Below are 19,552 nucleotides of genomic sequence, written 5' to 3'. Positions count from 1 at the left end.
TATGATTAGAGATCTTGGCAACCATTATGTGTCTGTCACGAAAGCATGAAGCACTGAGAGCATCCGCTGGTTTAAACAGCACCATCAGTCTTCAGCTTTGAGGAACTGTGCTGTTTGTTACGGCTCTTTGTGGGAGCGAATGCCTGTTAGTTTGGCGTTTTAGTCTCGTTTCCAACGAACGGGGACACTTCAAGAAGGGTGGCACGGTTCTCTCTTTCCCTCTAAAACTCACTTATATCAGCTCAATGATGCCCATCTCAAGCTCCTGGGGACAAACGTCTCCATATTGAAGACTTTAGCAGAACTAACGGCCACAGCTCCGCGTCCAGGAAACGAACATCTTGATCTGAGATGTGGACGCTGGGGCTCATGGAGGGACGGTGGAACAGAACGAGTCCTTCGGCTCAGTTATTCTTCAGTGTTGAAGGTTTTTTGCTCTTTCTTCGTCCTTTTGCTGAACCAAACACGTTCTTCTCAATCTCTGTGGGCCTTTGGCACATTATAAATGTCTTCAGGCGAGAGCTGCACAAGTCCGTTTACTCGAATGACATGAGATTCGCTGGTATCTGGAAGAGCAGAAAGAGCAATCATGGCTTTATTCAGTTCTGATGCTGAGATTAGGGCTGGGTGATGATGGAGGACGGATGAGCAGTGACAACTTTCTGCATTACACGTCATTTGTATTTTTCTTTTTTTCAATATATTTTATAGATTTTTTATTTAGATTTTTCTAGATTTTAATGTATTAGATTATATGCATAAATTGTATTATATAAATGAATGATTTTATATTTTAATGTATTATATAAATCAATAAAAAATATAATATTTATATATAGTAATAAAATATACTAATATAATAATACTATAATGTAATATTTAAATTCATATTCAATATTATGCAATGCATATCTTTACTGTGATATACAATTTTACTCAGTATTCAATTATTTGGAAAAAATGTACTTTTTCAATTATATATATATATATATATATATATATATATATATATATATATATATATATATATATATATATATATATATATATATATATATATATATACATAATATAACATTACTTTAAATTTCAATATTATAACTTAGTATATTGATATTGTCCATATATTTCAATATTATATAAAAATATTATATTAACTTTCATTTTTAATTGATATAAAATACATTAAAATATAAAACATGATATTGATTTTTTTTTACTTTTTGTCAAATATATATATATATATATATATATATATATATATATATATATATATATATATATATATATACACACACACACATATATACACACACACACACACACATATATATATACATATATAATATATACACACACACACACACACACACACACACACACACACACACACACACACACACACACACATATATATATATATATATAGATGTGTGTGTGTGTGTGTGTGTGTGTGTGTGTGTGTATATATGTATATATAATGTATATATATATGTGTGTGTATATATGTATATATATATATATATATATATATATATATATTTGACAAAAAGTAAAAAAAAATCAATATCATGTTTTATATTTTAATGTATTTTATATCAATTAAAAATGAAAGTTAATATAATATTTTTATATAATATTGAAATATATGGACAATATCAATATACTAAGTTATAATATTGAAATTTAAAGTAATGTTATATTATGTATTATATTTAAATAATACATAATATTAAATAGCATTATTATTATATTAATTCAGTATATTAATTAAAACATCAAAACAAAAATATATAAAAATAATATCAATATTTTTGATATTCTATTAATTAATCACATAATGTCACTTAACACTGTGTCCATTACATTTGTTTTTAATTTAAACTTACATCAAAAATTATTATAATGCAGTAAATACCTTTATAGTGATATAAAATTACTAAATATTAATACAACTTTTGCTTTAAACTTAAGCGTAACATTACATTTGTGACACGTGACACTGTTTTTGAATTAATACCAGACTTAAAATACTTTCTTTGGTTTTTAAAAGTAACAAAATGTGTCTGTCACTTTTTTTTTTTCATCAAAAACAACACAATATATTGCAATATAGACCATTATATAACATTATTGTTATACACAATTTCTCTACTATGACAGTTTGGTCATACCGCTCAGTCCTATCACAAAATAATAGCATTGCTAACATGTCAAAGCAGACTTCTGCTTACCTGAGGTCTTCTTCTCCGACAGGCCTCCTCCAGACGCTTGTGCCAGAGGATCGCAGAGAACCGATCTCCAGTCTGAAACTTGTAAACATTTCCTAAAAAAACAGAGATTAAAAAATGTCAATAAATATCTCATTCATTCATCCCTCACTCACGAGAGTGACATATATAACCCTTCTGTGGAAGAGATTTACCTCTGTCAGGATCGTTGAGCTGGAAGATGTTGGGCTGAGCCGGATCATCCGGCAGGACGACCATCCAGCCCAGAACCGACACTTTCTTACACGCCGTCGACTTGTACTGTGGAGTAAGAATTACTTTAACATGTTATTTTCATCTTGTATGCAGTTTTTCCATTTCAAAATTTGTCTTAAAAAGAATCACATGAATCTCCATCGAGGTTTTGACAGTTGAATGAATGTATTTTTGGAAATATGGAATTTGTCTGTCCTTCTTTTAGCACGTATCATGATCGGCCCATATGCTGAAGCACTCACATGTTTCCGTTCAGCGGCTCGCAGGGCTTTGGATCTGAAGAATATCAGAGTCGAACCAGACAGTGAGATCCAGTACCGGGTCCATGACGCAAGCTGAAAAATATCAAATAAAACATTACACATTATCCACATATACACTGCTATTATATATATTTTTTTAAATTGATACTTATACTCAGCAAGAATCATTTTCAAATATGACAGTAAAGACTTTTAAAATGTTCCAAAAGATTCTATGTAATTTAAATCCTGTTCTAAATTCTCTTCATCAAACAATTCTGAAAAAATATATCAAGATTTCCAGAAAAATATTAAGCAGATAATATTAATGAGTGTTAATAATAATCATAAATGTTTATTGAGTAGCAAATCCTCATATCAGAATGATTTCTGAAGACCACGTGACTGAAGACAGGAGGAATGATGATAATTCAGCTTTGATCACAGGAATAAATTATATTTTAACATATATTTACATAGTTATTTGAATTTGTAATATTTCACATTATTATTATTATTATTATTTTTTTAATCTTGGTGAGCATAAGACACTTCTTTTAAAATATTACAGACTCCAAACTTTTGTACGATAATGTACTATGGAGGACCAAACTTACTCAAAATAAAATAATTAAATTAATAATGAATTCAATAAAACAATAATTAAATGTACCAGTTTATTCTGAAACAATTAAATAAATAATTTATTTATTAATTTAATTAAATATTAATTAAAAAAATAAATGTATCTCTTTATTTTGTAAAATTACATGAAAACACAGCATTTATTGATATTATTTTTTTTATTATTAAAAGTGCTTTTTCAAAAGGCCGTTTTTCATAATAATATGCTGCATACAAACACAGCCTGATGCAAACTGAACCGTACATTACTACACACAGGGTTTCCGCATGGAGGTTTCACACTCATCTGAAACTTTTTTAAGACCACGTAAAGAACATTTAAGAAATAAAAGAAACACTTTAGAGTTCTTACAACAGATGTTACTATTTTAATTAATTAAGCAAAAAATGAAGGTTTTATGAAGTACTTGCTTATTATGTAAATTGTGTTGCTCAGTACAGTAAGATAGTGTGAGTTTTTCTCAGTTTTGAGTTCACCTTGGGCTTCCTGCCCTCCTTCAGCAGCGTTTTTCTCCTCACCGGCCCCTCCATAGTGACGCCGCCCGGCTCTCCGTGACTCACACTGGGCTCTGCTACTGACGGACTGCAGTGGGGAAACACATCAGCTGAACACCTTTAAAACAACAACCGACCCGTGTGTGTGTGTGTGGAGCGTTCAGTGGACATATGGTGATTGCTGCTTCTCTTGCCATGTAATGAGCCCTAAGAGAGCAGAAGTTACAGTTCACATCTGATCTGAGGATGTGATGGAGTAAAGATGAGCCACGTGAGAGTGTGAAGAGGACAGAGAGGATCCCTCCACCCGGCAAACGGCCCACTCAAAACACATCGGCTCTGTTTCAAACCCTATGAGCTGCCTACACGGGGAGCCTTAAGTTAAGGAATCATATCACACTCAATGTTACTGTTCCAGAAGGTGAACAGCGGATATATTCAGAAGGCTCCAGTCCAGATGAATACTCAAAGTTAATTCATTTAACACAGAAAAGGGAAAAAAATGGGCTATTTGATCCAATATTTGACTTTAAATATTTAAAATACAATTTAATATCTACACTAGCCATTTCTTTTCTCTCTCAAACTACTGATATTTTTACATATACAGTAGTGACCAAAAGTGATGTCCGGCTCAGTAAAATACACATCGTCACCCTTTATTAAATATAATTTAAAAAGGTGTTCAAGATTTTGTAAGCATATTGTGTAGTTGTGTTTGGAGTCATGTAAAGAAATAATGAACATCTAAAACGAGAGAACCAACTAAATATTAATAACTGAATATGTTGTAGTCAACAGATGCTTTTTCTTGTGAGCCTTTTGATTTCCTATGTATTTTTTGCTGTTGCATATAGTAAAAGTTTTTTGCCAATTTGTTCCTGATAAATATCACGTTTAGTGTTAAAAATATTTTCATATTTTGTATAGTTGGTTTAAGTGTTAAGTGTTCAAAATATTTTCATATTCTGTATAGTTGGTTTAGTACTTGTAGGGCCATATTTTGCCACTACTGTATCTGTATTGTGCAATCAGACACTTTTAAAATGAATTTATTTTTACTGTAATCAAATTAATTAAAGGGTTACTTCAGCGATTAGCATATGGCTTTGTATCAGTAGAAACCCTGGAGAATATTCAAATTATTGTGCTTTCCCCCCTCATATCTCCCTGAGACGAGAGATTTATGCATTTTATTTCTGGAAAAATTCCTCCTATGATGCAAAATGACGATTTTTGCATCATAGGAGGAATGTTTGCCCAGAGGCTAAAGACTACAGCCAGCAGAGGGAGCCATTTCCGCATGTTTTGAATCTGCGCATGGGGGATGGAGATTACACTCAGCTGGCAGGGAGAGCTCAGCTTGCAGACAGGATCATTTAAACGGAGATATGGTGAGCAATGTAAGTCTTTTAACATCTCAAATTCATTTCTATGAAAGTTAAGCTTGCAAAGGCATGAACTGAAAGGCGTGCCAGACTGAACTCGCGTTGTGAATGTATGCCGCGAGTGTAGTCGCGATTACCTCAGCTCTCATCACTCGTGCAGTTAGTGCTCAGTGCTGTGACACTCGCGCTGTGACTCACTCATTATATTGATAAGACACGTTCAGTTTTTAATTGTAGTGTCTCTCAGTCACAGTAATGAAGTTGGTGGTGTTGGGAATGGCCTCACAGGGCAGCGAAGCATTCTGGGAATTGTAGTCTTTCATCCCCATGGGACAAAAATACATTTTCTGTCTTTTCTCAGTCTAGAAGACACCAAATTCAAAAATAATTTCACATTTCTACTGCATTGATGACCCAGTTTAAATACAGATTCATCTTCCCAGCGCTGAAGTACCCCTTTAACTAATAAATTAATCTATGTTTGATATTTTTATTTGATTAATCATTTATTTAAACCTAATTGATATTTATTAATTAAATCTTTTTATTTATTTATTATTATTTATTAATGTTTTACCCCTAGCACTGCCTTGCCTCCCCTGTGCTAAATGACTGAATGTAAATGTAAATGGGAGAAGCTTTATTTGCATTTATACACAAAGATGCTTCCCATTGAGGATGCTATATCAAAAAGAAGCTGCCTGGGTAGACAAGCCAGCTCATTAGGTTTCGGAACAGAGCTTTCTCTTATAAATACAATGACTCTGTTCTATAAACATCCTGAGATGATGACAATCTGACATCTGGAAGGAGAAAACAGATGACAGACATGACAGTCGAAACCAGAAAGAGAGGGAAAACTGGAATGTTAAAGAAGAGACGCTGCATGCCAAGACAGGTGACCCCGATGCCCCAGAGGAATGGAGGTGTGACCTTTGACCCAGGTGGACGTTGGTACCTGTGGGCATGGCTGTGGCCTCTGGGGGAGTTGCGATGAGGGGCCCTCCAGTTAGGGCCCAGAGTCGAGTACATGCGGCCCCTGTTTGCACATTCGGCACAATGAGTTTAGCATCAGAGCAGCACTCAAATAATACCCAGGCCGAAATGTAAATTGCTTATCAAATGTATTTATTTGAATTACACAAGTTTAACACAAACAAATAAACTTCATGTGATGCATATTAAGATGCATATGATCATCATGGCTTAGTTTATTATTAGCTATTTGCATCTATTTAAGTTTATTTAGATCATTTTAAAATGCATTTATTCAAATTGAGTAGAATCAGCATAAATATGTGTATTGTTATTCAGTTAAAAGATTAAGAACACTAGCAAAATATGGCTATTAAAAATGTATGAGATTGAAACAAACTGTATTTATTGATCATAGATACCTAAACCTTGTTACTGTGCAGATAAACACACACAGTTTATTAGTCCTATCACAGAAATCTTACCCGTTTCATTTATGTATGACTGACAAATGTGTATAACATTGGTTAAAATTGTGCAATTCAAATTTGATATGATATACAAATACATAAATCTTAAATTTAGGTCTAAATATTTTGTTGAGTGCATATATGGCGTCTCACTGACTAATGAAAACTGACTGAGTGAATCTGTGCACATGTTAAAAGGATAACACACCCATGATCTCATCATTTACTCACTTTCTCTTTTTCTTGTAATTAAAACATACAGTACAGTGTTTACTTTCAAGTTCCAAAAAGCATCATTTCACAGTTTATTCGACTTGTGCACTATATATACACATCGATCAGTATCTATCAAAACATTATGACCACTGAGAGGTGAAGTGAATAACACTGATGATCTCTTCATCACGGCTCCTGTTAGTGGGTGGGATATATTAGGCAGCAAGTGAACATTTTGTCTTCAGTTGATGTGTTAGAAGCAGGAAAAATGGGCAAGCGTAAGGATTTGAGCGAGTTTGACAAGGGCCAGATTGTGACGGCTAGACGACTGGGTCAGAGCATCTCCAAAACTGCAGCTCTTGTGGGCTGTTCCCGGTCTGCAGTGGTCAGTATCTATCAAAAGTGCTCCAAGGAAGGAACAGTGGAGAACCGGCCACAGGGTCATGGGCGGCCAAGGCTCATTGATGCACACGGGGAGCGAAGGCTGGCCCGTGTGGTCCGATCAAACAGACGAGCTACTGGAGCTCAAACTGCTCCAGAAGTTAATGCTGGTTCTGATAGAAAGGTGTCAGAATACACAGAGCATCTCAGTTAGTTGTGTATGGGGCGGCATAGCCGCAGACCAGTCAGGGTGCCCATGTTGACCCCTGACCCCGCCGAAAGCACCAACAGTGGCACGTGAGCATCAGAACTGGACCATGGAGCAATGGAAGAAGGTGGCCTGGTCTGAGGAATCACGTTTTCTTTTACATCACGTGGATGGCCGGGTGTGTGTGCGTGGCTTACCTGGGGAACACATGGCCCCAGGATGCACTATGGGAAAAAGGAAAGCCGGCAGAGGCAGTGTGATGCTTTGGGCAATGTCTGCTGGGAAACCTTGGGTCCTCCATCCATGTGGATGTTACCAGACTAGAAATGGTATTCCCTGGTGGCTGTGGCTCTTCCAGCAGATAATGCTCCTGACACAAAGCAAAAATGGTTCAGGAATGGTTTCAAGAGCACAACAGCGAGTTTGAGGTGTTGACTTGGCCTCCAAATTCCCCAGATCTCAATCCAATCGAGCATCTGTGGGATGTGCTGAACAAATAAGTCCCACCTTGCAACTTACAGGACTTAAATGACCTGCTGCTAACATCTCGATGCCAGATACCACAGCACACCTTCAGGGGTCTAGTGGAGTCCATGCCTCAACAGATCAGGGCTGTTTTGGCAGCAAAAGTGGGACCAACACAATATTAGGTCATAATGTTATGCCTGATTGGTGTATATATATACCTAGGCAAATGTTGTATGAACTACTGTTATGATGCTTTCATGGTGTTTAACAGCACATCAGTCACGGTCTGCCATTGCATGGAAAAGAGCTGCGTGAACATCTGCTAAACATTTCCTTTTGTTCCACAGAAGAAAGAAAGTCAAACGAGTTTAAAATGAACTAAGGGTGAATAAATGACTTTTCATTGTCAGGTGAACTATCCCTTTAAGCCTTAAACTGTTCTGAGACCAGTGTTTGTGTCAGTTGTTATCGCTGTATGTATATCTGTATGTTTGTTTTCCTGTGGAATGGACATAAATGGATGTTAAACATTAATAACGGGAAACAACAAATAAACAACAACAAAAACAACAAGTATTGTTGAAGTCTGAATTACATAAAAGTCATTCTTTCTGGAACTCTCATTTCTAACCTACAGTACGCTTAAAAGTGATGGGTTGTTTTGTGTTAACCCATGTTTGAGTCAAATATGGACAAACTCAACCATTGGGTTTAAACAATTTTATTAAAAAAATTAAACCAACAGTTGTGTGTCCATATTTCTCCCAAGCAAGGGTTAAAACAACCCAGCATTTTTAGAGTTTACACTTTTTTTTTTACATGGCAGTTGATCATATGAAGGTTTAAAGGTAACACTTTACAATAGGGTTAATAAACAGTGCATCAATTAATTTAAACTAATGAGACCTTATTGTAAAAGGTTACCAGTTAGATGAACTGTTAATCAGATTAGCAAAACCTTTTCTTTTCCATAATAGTTCAGTTCCACTAGAACGACCCCATAATCCATAATTGCATAACCATAATAAAGCTGCAATGAGAGCAGATGATATAGACAGTCTCACCTCTCGAGTCCCGGGGAAAGATCACCACATAACGAACTCTGACTGCTGCCTGATAAACAGAGAGCAAACAAACCTCACAACCGTTTCCATCTGAGCACAAATCAGACATTCCTTCATCTCTGACAGTGATAAAGAAGCAAGAGGTATAAAAGTAGAATAGTATAACGTTCTTGGTTAAAAAAACAAAACATTGTGGAATAATGTTGGTACCCTAACTATAACTAAGATTAATAATAAAGTGAACAGTGATGCTTTATTGACCAATCAGCATGTAAGATAAAAAAAGACCTTACAATAGAAGTACGTGGAGTCAGGCATTAAAAACACACAACTTTACTGTGTGTGTTGCATGTGATTTGTGTGGTAGAAATCACTTACTGATATTTTTTCTGTGTAAAGTTAAATTTAGTCTTTCAAATGCAATTAGACCTGAAATCTGCCCTCATGAAGGACATTTGCATCAGAAACACACAATCAGACTAAAAAATGAGTACTGAGATACTTGATCAAATTATAAAGAAAGATTTACAGAATAATTCATGCAGGTGCTTTAACAATCATTTACAAAAAATGTACATTCACGGTAGGCTTGTGAACTTCCAGGTTCACTATTTAAACCACATTTTAGGCATGTATTTATGATATTTGGTAGCTGATATTTGGACTAATAGTGATATATGTGATTTACACTAAATGAAAACAGAACCAAGTTTAAATTAATAAGTTTGATAGATTTTTGCACTTAGTTTAAAAATACACTTTGTTATTCAATTGAAATGGATAGATAATTCAGAACTATATTTCTGTGGCACATTTCTTGTAAATAAGATGAGCAGTGGTTTGGTAAATGCGACAGGTTGTTGTGATACCTATAGAGATGCCGTTGGACACAGATGAGCTGTGTGGATTGAGCCGGGCTGGACTCTGGGACTCTAAGAAGCTGTCGTCCAAAAGATGACGTGGTTTCTCTGTGGGGAACGTCGCACTTTTACTCTCCACCACACCAAAATGCCACATCATCCTGAGAGAGAGAGAGAGTGAGAGAGAGAGAGAGAGAGAGAGAGAGAGAGAGAGCCATCATCATGAGGCATGAGGTTGAGCAACTCTGACTTAACCAGGCGAAAGTTTCCACTGCGAGTTAAACTTGGCTGAGCTAAAGCAAAAGTGCTGCATATTTGATGTTTAGACTAGCGTTCAAGTTTGAGGTTAATGTTTTTGAAGGAAGTCTATTCTGTTCAACAAGGCTACGTTTTTGGATCAAAAATAATGTAAAACAGTGACATATTTTTAATATGAACTTAAACGAAGGGTTTCCTATTTTAATATATTTTAAAATGCAATTTATTCCTGTGATCCAATAAAAACTGAATTATCATCATTACTCCAGTCTTCAGTGTCACATGATCCTTCACTAATTATTCTCATATGAGGATTTGCTGCTCCAGAAACATTTTCTTGTCTTCTTTATTATCATTTCTTTATCATAAATGTTGAAAACAGTTACGCAGCTTCATATCGCTGGAGAACGTGATTTTTATTTTATTTTTTCAGGATTCTTTGATGAATATAATATTTATTAGAAATAGCATTTTTGTAACATTATTAATGTCTTTACTGTTCCTTTCGATCAATTTTATGCATAATTGTTGAATAAAAGTATTAATTTCATGTCTAAACTCTAAATACAGTGTGAAAGGCCCTGTTTACACCTGGTATTAACTCTTTCCCAGCCAATTAATTGGCTGTGAATGAATTTTCTGTGTTTCCGTGCTTCCACTGTTATATGCGATTACGAATCTTCTGAATGAGTACTGAATCTCCTGATCAAAACACAGGCGAAGAAGACGCAAAATAACAAGTGATCGTATGTAAACAGATGCATGTGTAAAATAACGTGATCATCAACATTAAACATCATATTAATCCAAACTGTCTAATGGTTCTGAATGTTGCTCTTCTCCATCAGTGTTTGATCGTCGCTCTGATTCTGATCGGGATGTAGTCTTTGACAAAAACTTGATTTTCTCATAACTTACCCATTTTTAAGTGCTGATAAAAAAAGGAATGCCTGACCGTTTTTTTCTTCTGTTCTATCTTTTGATATATTGCAGTCTTAAGATATTCATAAAACAAAATATTACATGGGATATTACATTTTTATTAAAATGTTAAAAATCAAAAAACAAAGGAATTTTTTTTTAAAATGCTGGCGGGGAAAGAGTTGAGACCACACTAAATACAGGTGTAAATGTGGTTGTAATAGAGTTCTCAGTTAACTAATAAACTAAACGAAAGTAACATGGCACCCCTTTACAGACGACAGCCGCACACATCATAAAACAAACACAACACAACGTAAAGTCCAGGCCTAGTCCTCTCTCGCCCTTCATTGGTGTCGCTCGTCCTTATATGCCTCCGAGCTCCATCACGAGAGGACGCCCATTCTCGATCACACACCGGTCTCGCTCGCCAACCTCACCACAGGGGTCTAAAACGTTTTGAGCTTCCAGAGCTAGTCAAGAACAGATTCGACCGGATTGGTTTCATAGTGTAAATGCTCATGTGGTCGAATGCGTTCAAACAGCCACAAAAGACGTCTACTCTCCTCATACTGACCTAACTGTCGTGTTAGCCAGACGGGATTTAAACTGTGTCTGCTGGATTATTTTGTCTGTTCTGAAAAACCCCATACATTTACCTGCCTTCAGACTCTCCCCTTGAAGAAATCAGGACAGAAGTGTTTGAAAATGGACAAAATGGAAACAGATGAAAACACCAGGTGTAAAACAGAATGTGTCTCTCGTCTACTTGTGATCCCATGAGCAAGACACCTAACCCCAACCGCTCCCGACGAGCTGGATGGCGCCTAACATGGCAGACACCGCCATCGGTGTATGAATGAGAGAGTGAAAGGGTGAATGTGAGGCCAGATGTAAAGTGCTTTGGATGGCCATAGGGTCTGTTAAAAGCACTATATAAATGCAGTCCATTTACCATCCCATCGACCAAAACACATTTTCTCATAACTCGCCTTTGGCTTGGCTTGCTCAGTTGAACCATTTTCACACTGCAATTCTGGCAAATACACGGATAATGCGACCTGGCATTTGTTCCCGGGCCGCTAGATTTGGTCCATTCACACTGCCAGCGAAATACCGTAATATGTGCGCTTTCACACACAACCCGTAACGGTCCCGGGTCGAGTTGACACGTGACATCCGGATGTGACGTATAATGGCGAGCGATCTCAGCTTCAGCGCGGATAGTAAGGAGCTCCGTGGTCTCGACTTGTGTCCAGTTTGCGCACATTTCTGCTTGTTTAATTTTAGTTTCTTTTGTATACGAACACTCTCTGCGTTTAAAACACTGACTAGCTCTTCTGGCACTGCAGGGTTGTATTATTGAAAAAAAACAAGCTAGGAGTCGCACGATAGCTACGTACATGTTGCTTTTGTTCACACAGCGCTCGTCCCGGGTCGAATCCCGCAATGTTACTAGGTCCCCGACCCGGGTTTAATTCGGTAATCAATTCCGGGACGTGGTTGCTTTCACACAGAAGGCGACCCGGCAATGTTCCGGGAATATTGCGGGTCCGACGTGCAGTGTGAAAGGGGCTTTGGGGACACAAAAATGTTGATCTTTCAACTAAATATTCCAATAAAATTAATGACTAAATGAACTGTATCAACTATATTACTGATCTGCCCACATTGTCGTTATATGATAATTTGAAATGAGCTGATAATATCACTGTTTTCCCCAGAACGACTGTACAGCCAAATCAAATTTTGTTGCAATATTGTCCTGTTTAACACTGAAGCTGCTTTGAAACAATCGTCATTGTAAAAGCGCTATATAAATAAAGTTGACTTGACATATTAATACCAGGTGTAAACAGGGCCTAAATGTGTGTATTCATAAGAAGAGACCAAACGCACGCGTTGCCGAGGCTGTGGCTCTTTCTGTGGCGTGAGGGCGGTGGGGTGGGAATATGGACCCCCACAGTGGCATCAGGGCAAGTGGGCCGTCGATTATACCTCACCAAGAATGGCACCTCAGACGGACCTGGAGGAGAAGAAGAGAAAAGAAGAATGAGCATCACACTCAAATTAACAGAATGAAAGAAAACACCTGGAGTCTGTCATCGGTGCTCTGCTTTAGCAATCAAAACCACAACATAAATGTTAAGATTCTCTGAACCTCTTGAGGGAGACAGATTCAACGCCGCGATGATTATTCAGTCCTGAGAGAGAAAAACAGAGGATCTCCGGAGTAACGCTGCACTATGAAAAGTAGTTCTGGAACCAGTGTTATTATAGTATTATTTATGATTATATTTTAAATGAGCTTTTAGGTATAACTTTACAATAAGATCTTATTTGTTAACATTAGTTAATGCATTAACTAACACGAATTAACAATAAGCAATACATTTTTACAGCAATTATTAACCTTTGTTGTTGTTAGTTAATAAAAAATTCATATTCATGTTAGTTTACAGTACACTAACCTTTTGATCCTAATATGTATTAGTAAATGTTGAACAATATTAATAATTGCTGTAGAAGTATTGCTAATTGTAAGTTCATGTTTAATTATGTTTACAAATAAAACCTTATTGTAAAATATGACTAGCTTTTATTTTCATATTTTCATTTGAATTTTAGTTTATTTTATACATTTTTATGTACTTTAAAAAAAAATCTATTTAGATTTATTGATATTTCTTTTGTTATTTATCAAGGCAATGTTTCTAAGTTTTTCGACTTTCACGTTTAAGTGAAACTGTTAAAACAGTTTGGGAACAATCATTAGCAAAGCAAAATATTATCTTTTTTTAAAATTAAGATTATCTATTATAAAAAATTAGCAGTATAAGATTATTTTGGTGATTAATTGAGTAATCATCACCTTAGTTGCTTTTTCGAAATAGAGCAAATCTGAACAAATCTGTTTTTTATAAGGATAGTTCATCCAAAAATTCAAATTCTCATGTTGTTACGAACGTGTATGACTTTCTTTCAGAATGTCTTGTATTTGACAGAAGGAAACAAGAAAGTCACAGTTTGGAACCACATTATGGGTGAGCAAATGTTTGGGTGAACCATTTCCTTAAAACTTCATTATCTCATCATCACATGAAACGATCAAAACAGGCCATCAGAGTCTCAGACGGAGGGTTCATAGCCACGTTTTCCACAGTGGACAAAAAAAGGGAAAGTGGAAACAATGTAAGACAGCATGCTGAGACACTTGAACACCATAAGACACATTTAATGGACAGAATTAATGGAGCGACTGGAGCCTTAAACAGTGATCAGCCTCTTCCAGTCTGGGTCAGAGGAATACTTTACACCATGTTTCTAACATGCAGATACCTAATAACCACAGTGGGATATTCAGGAAATGATCTTCATCTGGTACTTGTAAAAACCTTCATTAATGAGTCCGACTACCAGCTCATATAGGCCATGTCCTATTAAAAATGCTTCTCTTTTTTTCGTTTTGGCCTTCTGTATACACTGAGAAAGCTTTTCTGTCAACAAAGAGTGCTTTTTGATGAAACTCTCTGAATAAGTGTGAAAACACAATTTTCGTGTTGTTGTGTGGTCTGTGAAAATGGAGATATTTGAAAACAATGTAAACGACATCGTAGTGACTGCTCTTTAGTGTTGCTAAAAGAAATGTTCCTTTGCAGAATGTAAAATTGAATTAGTTGAGTTTAAAGGGGTACTTCAGCGCTGGGAAGATGAATCTGTATTTGAACTGGGTCATCAATGCAGTAGAAATGTGAAATTATTTTTGAATTTGGTGCTTTCTAGACTGAGAAAAGACAGAAAATGTATTTTTGTCCCATGGGGATGAAAGACTACAATTCCCAGAATGCTTCGCTGCCCTGTGCCATTCCCAACGCCACCAACTTGATTACAGTGACTGAGTTAGAGAAGACACTGCAATTAAAAACTGAACGTGTCTGTTCAATATAAGGAGTGAGTCACCGCGCGAGTTTCACAGCACTGAGCACTAACTGCAGGAGTAATGAGAGCTGAGGTAATCGCGACTACACTCGCGGCATACATTCACAACGCGAGTTCAGTCTGGCGCGTTTCAGTTCATGACTTTACAAGCTTAACTTTCATAGAAATTAATTTGAGAAGTTAAAAGACTTACATTGCTCACCATAGCTCCGTTTAAATGATCCTGTAGCTGAGCTGAGCTCTCCCTGCAAGTTGAGTGTTATCTCCCATCCCCCATGGTTCAAAACATGCGGAAATGGCTCCCTCTGCTGGCTGTAGTCTTAAGCCTTTGGCCAAACATTCCTCCTATGATGCAAAAATCGTCAATTTGCATCATAGGAGGAATTTTTCTAGAAATAAAATGCATAAATCTCTTGTCTTAGGGAGATATGAGGGGGGAAAGCACAATAATTTGAATATACTCCAGGGTTTCTACTGATACAAAGCCATATGCTAATCGCTGAAGTAACCCTTTAACTTGAGAACACAGATTGCCTCAAATTTATCAAGTCAATAAACTCCAAATTTTTGAGTTGATAAAACTTACTACCAATTAGTAGAGCTAACTAGAGGTTACTTGGAGAACTTGAGTACAGGTAACTTAATTTGACAAGTTGAGTACCTAGTTCAGTCAACTCAAAGATGTAAGCACACTGAACTCAAAATTACTTTGCTCACATTACTAGACAAATATGTGATAATTGATTGCTTGATATTTCTCAAGCATGTTTTACTCAAAGTGGTAAGTTGTTAATTTAAAGACATAAAAAGAGTGTTGGAACAACAATATATAGACATGTGCATTTATTTGTATTTAATAAACTGCACTGAGCCTACTGTTTAAATACTTTATGTACTTCAGAAATATGAAAAAATAAAACATTGGTTTAAAGTAGTTAACAAACACCACTGCAATACTGCCTTTTAAATAAATCAAAATGCAGCATATTATCAACATTTCTTGGTCTTTTCTAAAAAATGAAGCACCAGTTCTTCAGCACAACGATGACCCACAAAACTCAGACAACATAAAACCTTTAAATGCCAAGAGAACATTAAACACTAACAGATCTCAAGATTTCAACAGAGGAGAGGGTTAAACAACAAAACCGACATTAACAGCGTATTACTAACCAGTTTGTCTTTACTTCTGTCATTTGTCCATAAAATCTCTTATTGAGAATCAACAGATGTTTAGATGTTGATGTTTTATTAAAAAGAATTTATAGTTTTCACGTGACGTCACACTCTTATAGGAGACAAAACAAGGCTTTCCTCCAGTGACCACCTCTGTAGTAAGTATAGTAACCCCTGTTAGTAAGACATTATATTCTTACTGTGTGAGAATATAATGTGATATTCTTAATGTGATATTAAAATACCACATTCAAAAGAAGCAGATGAACACAATATAAATGCAACATGAGGTTTCTTGTCAAGCTTTTTTTCCATTGAAACCCATTATAAAGAAAATTCTGGGCTCATCTGCTTGTCTGTATATAGTACGCAGAAAGGAATTTAGTCTTTTAATATCACTGTTTTAGTACATTAAGGCACTTTGAAAGGGTGGGATGCATGAATAAGGAATAAGCATTGCGTTTATCCTTGCATTAGTTCACACTCTGTCTATCCTGTATGATCAGCCCTTTAATTCTAACGGTCGTTCTACGTATTTAATCTCTTTTTGATTAAAATGGTGCAACAACCAATAAAACCCACATCAACCAATACCTTGATTAGTGTTAAACTTTGCTAAATTGAATCCTTATTGGTGCAGCCAAGTGTTTTTCACATTAACCATTTTTTAGAACATCCCATTTTTAGTGAATTAAATACTGTAGCAGGCGCTGTATATGGATCACAAGTGCCAAAAACTAGCATCTTGTTTACATATTTTAGTTTTTAAGATGGAAAACTGACAGGCGTGTGCTGCAGTTTTATGGCTGTTTTACCTTCCAGGCCTTCAGGACAGTCCTGTGACTGAAAACTATGAATAAAGTTTGTAGTCACCATTATGGTGATCAGTATTTGCTTTAGTTGGGCTCTTGTTTTTTAAACATCAGACTTCTTTGCTATAAGTAATTTATGCATTTCAGGGTGGATGAGCAACCTTTGGAAAACCTTTTTTTTCAGAGTTTATTTCAATTTCAATACAAGATATAACTGTGACTGATGCATCTGATAAGAATAATGATTATTCAGAATATTCCATTGGAGATTGAGATCTAATAAGTACCTTTAGATTTCCACATATGTATAGAATATGTTATCGTTAATTAATGTTATTAACAACAACAAAAAAATCAAAATACCAAAATATCATTCACTTAAAAATTAAATGTCAATATTGCCTATTTTGCCTATCCATAGAGATGACCTTAAGTTTAGTAATAAAACATTTAAGTTGTCAGCAGAAGTTGTTTTTCTAAATATATTTGTATCTGCTGACTCCAAATGTCTCTTCATGTCCTATTAAAAGTGAATTAGATGGCAGACATATGCTTTGAGTTTAGCATAACCTGTTAGTGATCAATCTGGCACGGTCTGTACTCGCGGATTCATGCGTTTTGCCTCATGTTTCAGTGTGGGGGTCAAACTGTACAGAAAACATAACTCATGTAGCAACATGTGCTTCTTTTGTTTTTGCTACTAAAAGAGAGATTTAGGCGACTTTAGAGCCTTGTATATCTCTGCTTTTCTAATTTTGTTGTGGATATTGAGGTGATGTCCACAGGATAGATCAACATCTTGTAGCTTGATTTAAAGGAATAGTTCAACCAAAACTACCCTTCAAACACAGGTGTGCAGTTTTGATTATTTGATGAAATATTCAGTAAAAACTAGTAATATTGTGAAATAATACAGTTTAAAATATCTGTTTTCTATTGGAATATATGTTAAAATGTAATTTATTTCTGTGAACAAAGCTGAATTAGCATCATTATCCAGTCTTCAGTGTCACATGATCCTTCAGAAATTAATCTAATATGAGGATTTGCTGCTCAATAAACATTTATGATTATTATCATGTTGAAGACAGTTGTGCTGCTTAAACATATTAATAAAAAAAGCATTTATTTATTAAAAAAAACAACTAAAACTAAACAACAATTGAACACTATAGTGCACACACACACACACACACACAACTAAATGACGACAGGGAAAGCACAATGCGCAAAGCTAAGAATAACATCCAAAGCAGTGAGACATTTCTGTCTCCGCCCTGTCAGTGATTAAGACCTGCCATTACGAACATGAATGTAACTGGCTGCTTCCAGATATTAACAGTTTGGAAGTGATGTATTTGATAAATATTGTGCATCTGTATTCTGTGAGTGACACTGAGCATTAGGTATGCTCAAGTCTTTTATAAACTTCATTAGTTTGATAACACATGTTGTGCAAATACTCACAATCCAACCAAATATAGAAAAAGCAAAAAGCATAGACCACAATGGAAATATTTCAAGGGGAACGCAACAAGTGATGAACCTGGCTGGGACCGCATATTATTCAGTGTCTACTCGCCAGTGGTGTTGTTGATGATTTTTCTTGTTTATTTGTAGTGTTTCAGTATTTGGTTTGTTGTGAGTGTTTGCAGTGTTTCTGTATTTGGTTGTGTTGTGAGTATTGGCAGTGTTTCTGTATTTGGTTGTGTTGTGAGTATTTGCAGTGTTTCTGTATTTGGTTGTGTTGTGAGTATTTGTAGTGTTTCTGTATTTGGTTGTGTTGCGTGTTTGCAGTGTTTCTGTATTTGGTTGTGTTGTGAGTATCTGTAGTGTTTCTGTATTTGGTTGTGTTGTGAGTATTGGCAGTGTTTCTGTATTTGGTTGTGTTGTGAGTATCTGTAGTGTTTCTGTATTTGGTTGTGTTGTGAGTATTTGTAGTGTTTCTGTATTTGGTTTGTTGTGAGTATTTGCAGTGTTTCTGTATTTGGTTGTGTTGTGAGTATCTGTAGTGTTTCTGTATTTGGTTGTGTTGTGAGTATTTGTAGTGTTTCTGTATTTGGTTTGTTGTGAGTATCTGTAGTGTTTCTGTATTTGGTTGTGTTGTGAGTATTTGCAGTGTTTCTGTATTTGGTTGTGTTGTGAGTATTTGCAGTGTTTCTGTATTTGGTTGTGTTGTGAGTATTTGTAGTGTTTCTGTATTTGGTTTGTTGTGAGTATTTGCAGTGTTTCTGTATTTGGTTGTGTTGTGAGTATTTGTAGTGTTTCTGTATTTGGTTTGTTGTGAGTATTTGCAGTGTTTCTGTATTTGGTTGTGTTGTGAGTATCTGTAGTGTTTCTGTATTTGGTTGTGTTGTGAGTATCTGTAGCGTTTCTGTATTTGGTTGTGTTGTGAGTATCTGTAGTGTTTCTGTATTTGGTTTGTTGTGAGTATTTGCAGTGTTTCTGTATTTGGTTGTGTTGCGTGTTTGCAGTGTTTCTGTATTTGGTTTGTTGTGAGTATTTGTAGTGTTTCTGTATTTGGTTGTGTTGCGTGTTTGCAGTGTTT

General features: G+C 35.7%; 1 protein-coding gene across 2 annotated transcripts in view; it reads right to left on the bottom strand.

Annotated features, from left to right (window-relative positions):
• Positions 1-271: 271 nt before the first annotated feature.
• The window catches only part of LOC137071539 (ras-specific guanine nucleotide-releasing factor RalGPS1), a 170,741-nt gene continuing 151,460 nt past the window's right edge, over positions 272-19,552 (bottom strand). The window contains exons 12-20 of one of the 2 annotated variants that reach the window (XM_067439646.1): positions 12,977-13,103; positions 9,908-10,059; positions 9,039-9,087; positions 6,215-6,295; positions 3,851-3,956; positions 2,729-2,821; positions 2,426-2,531; positions 2,235-2,326; positions 272-566 (exon numbers count right to left, since the gene is read on the bottom strand). In XM_067439646.1, coding sequence (XP_067295747.1) covers positions 537-566; positions 2,235-2,326; positions 2,426-2,531; positions 2,729-2,821; positions 3,851-3,956; positions 6,215-6,295; positions 9,039-9,087; positions 9,908-10,059; positions 12,977-13,103 — 836 coding nt within the window. In that variant the 3' untranslated portion in view covers positions 272-536. The remainder of the gene's footprint in view (positions 567-2,234; positions 2,327-2,425; positions 2,532-2,728; positions 2,822-3,850; positions 3,957-6,214; positions 6,296-9,038; positions 9,088-9,907; positions 10,060-12,976; positions 13,104-19,552) is intronic. The other variant, XM_067439647.1, reaches the window with a different exon arrangement.

This window comes from Pseudorasbora parva, chromosome 3 (genome assembly GCF_024679245.1).
Source record: "Pseudorasbora parva isolate DD20220531a chromosome 3, ASM2467924v1, whole genome shotgun sequence".
Classification (NCBI taxonomy): domain Eukaryota; kingdom Metazoa; phylum Chordata; class Actinopteri; order Cypriniformes; family Gobionidae; genus Pseudorasbora; species Pseudorasbora parva.
This window is presented reverse-complemented; position numbering and strand designations above follow the sequence as displayed.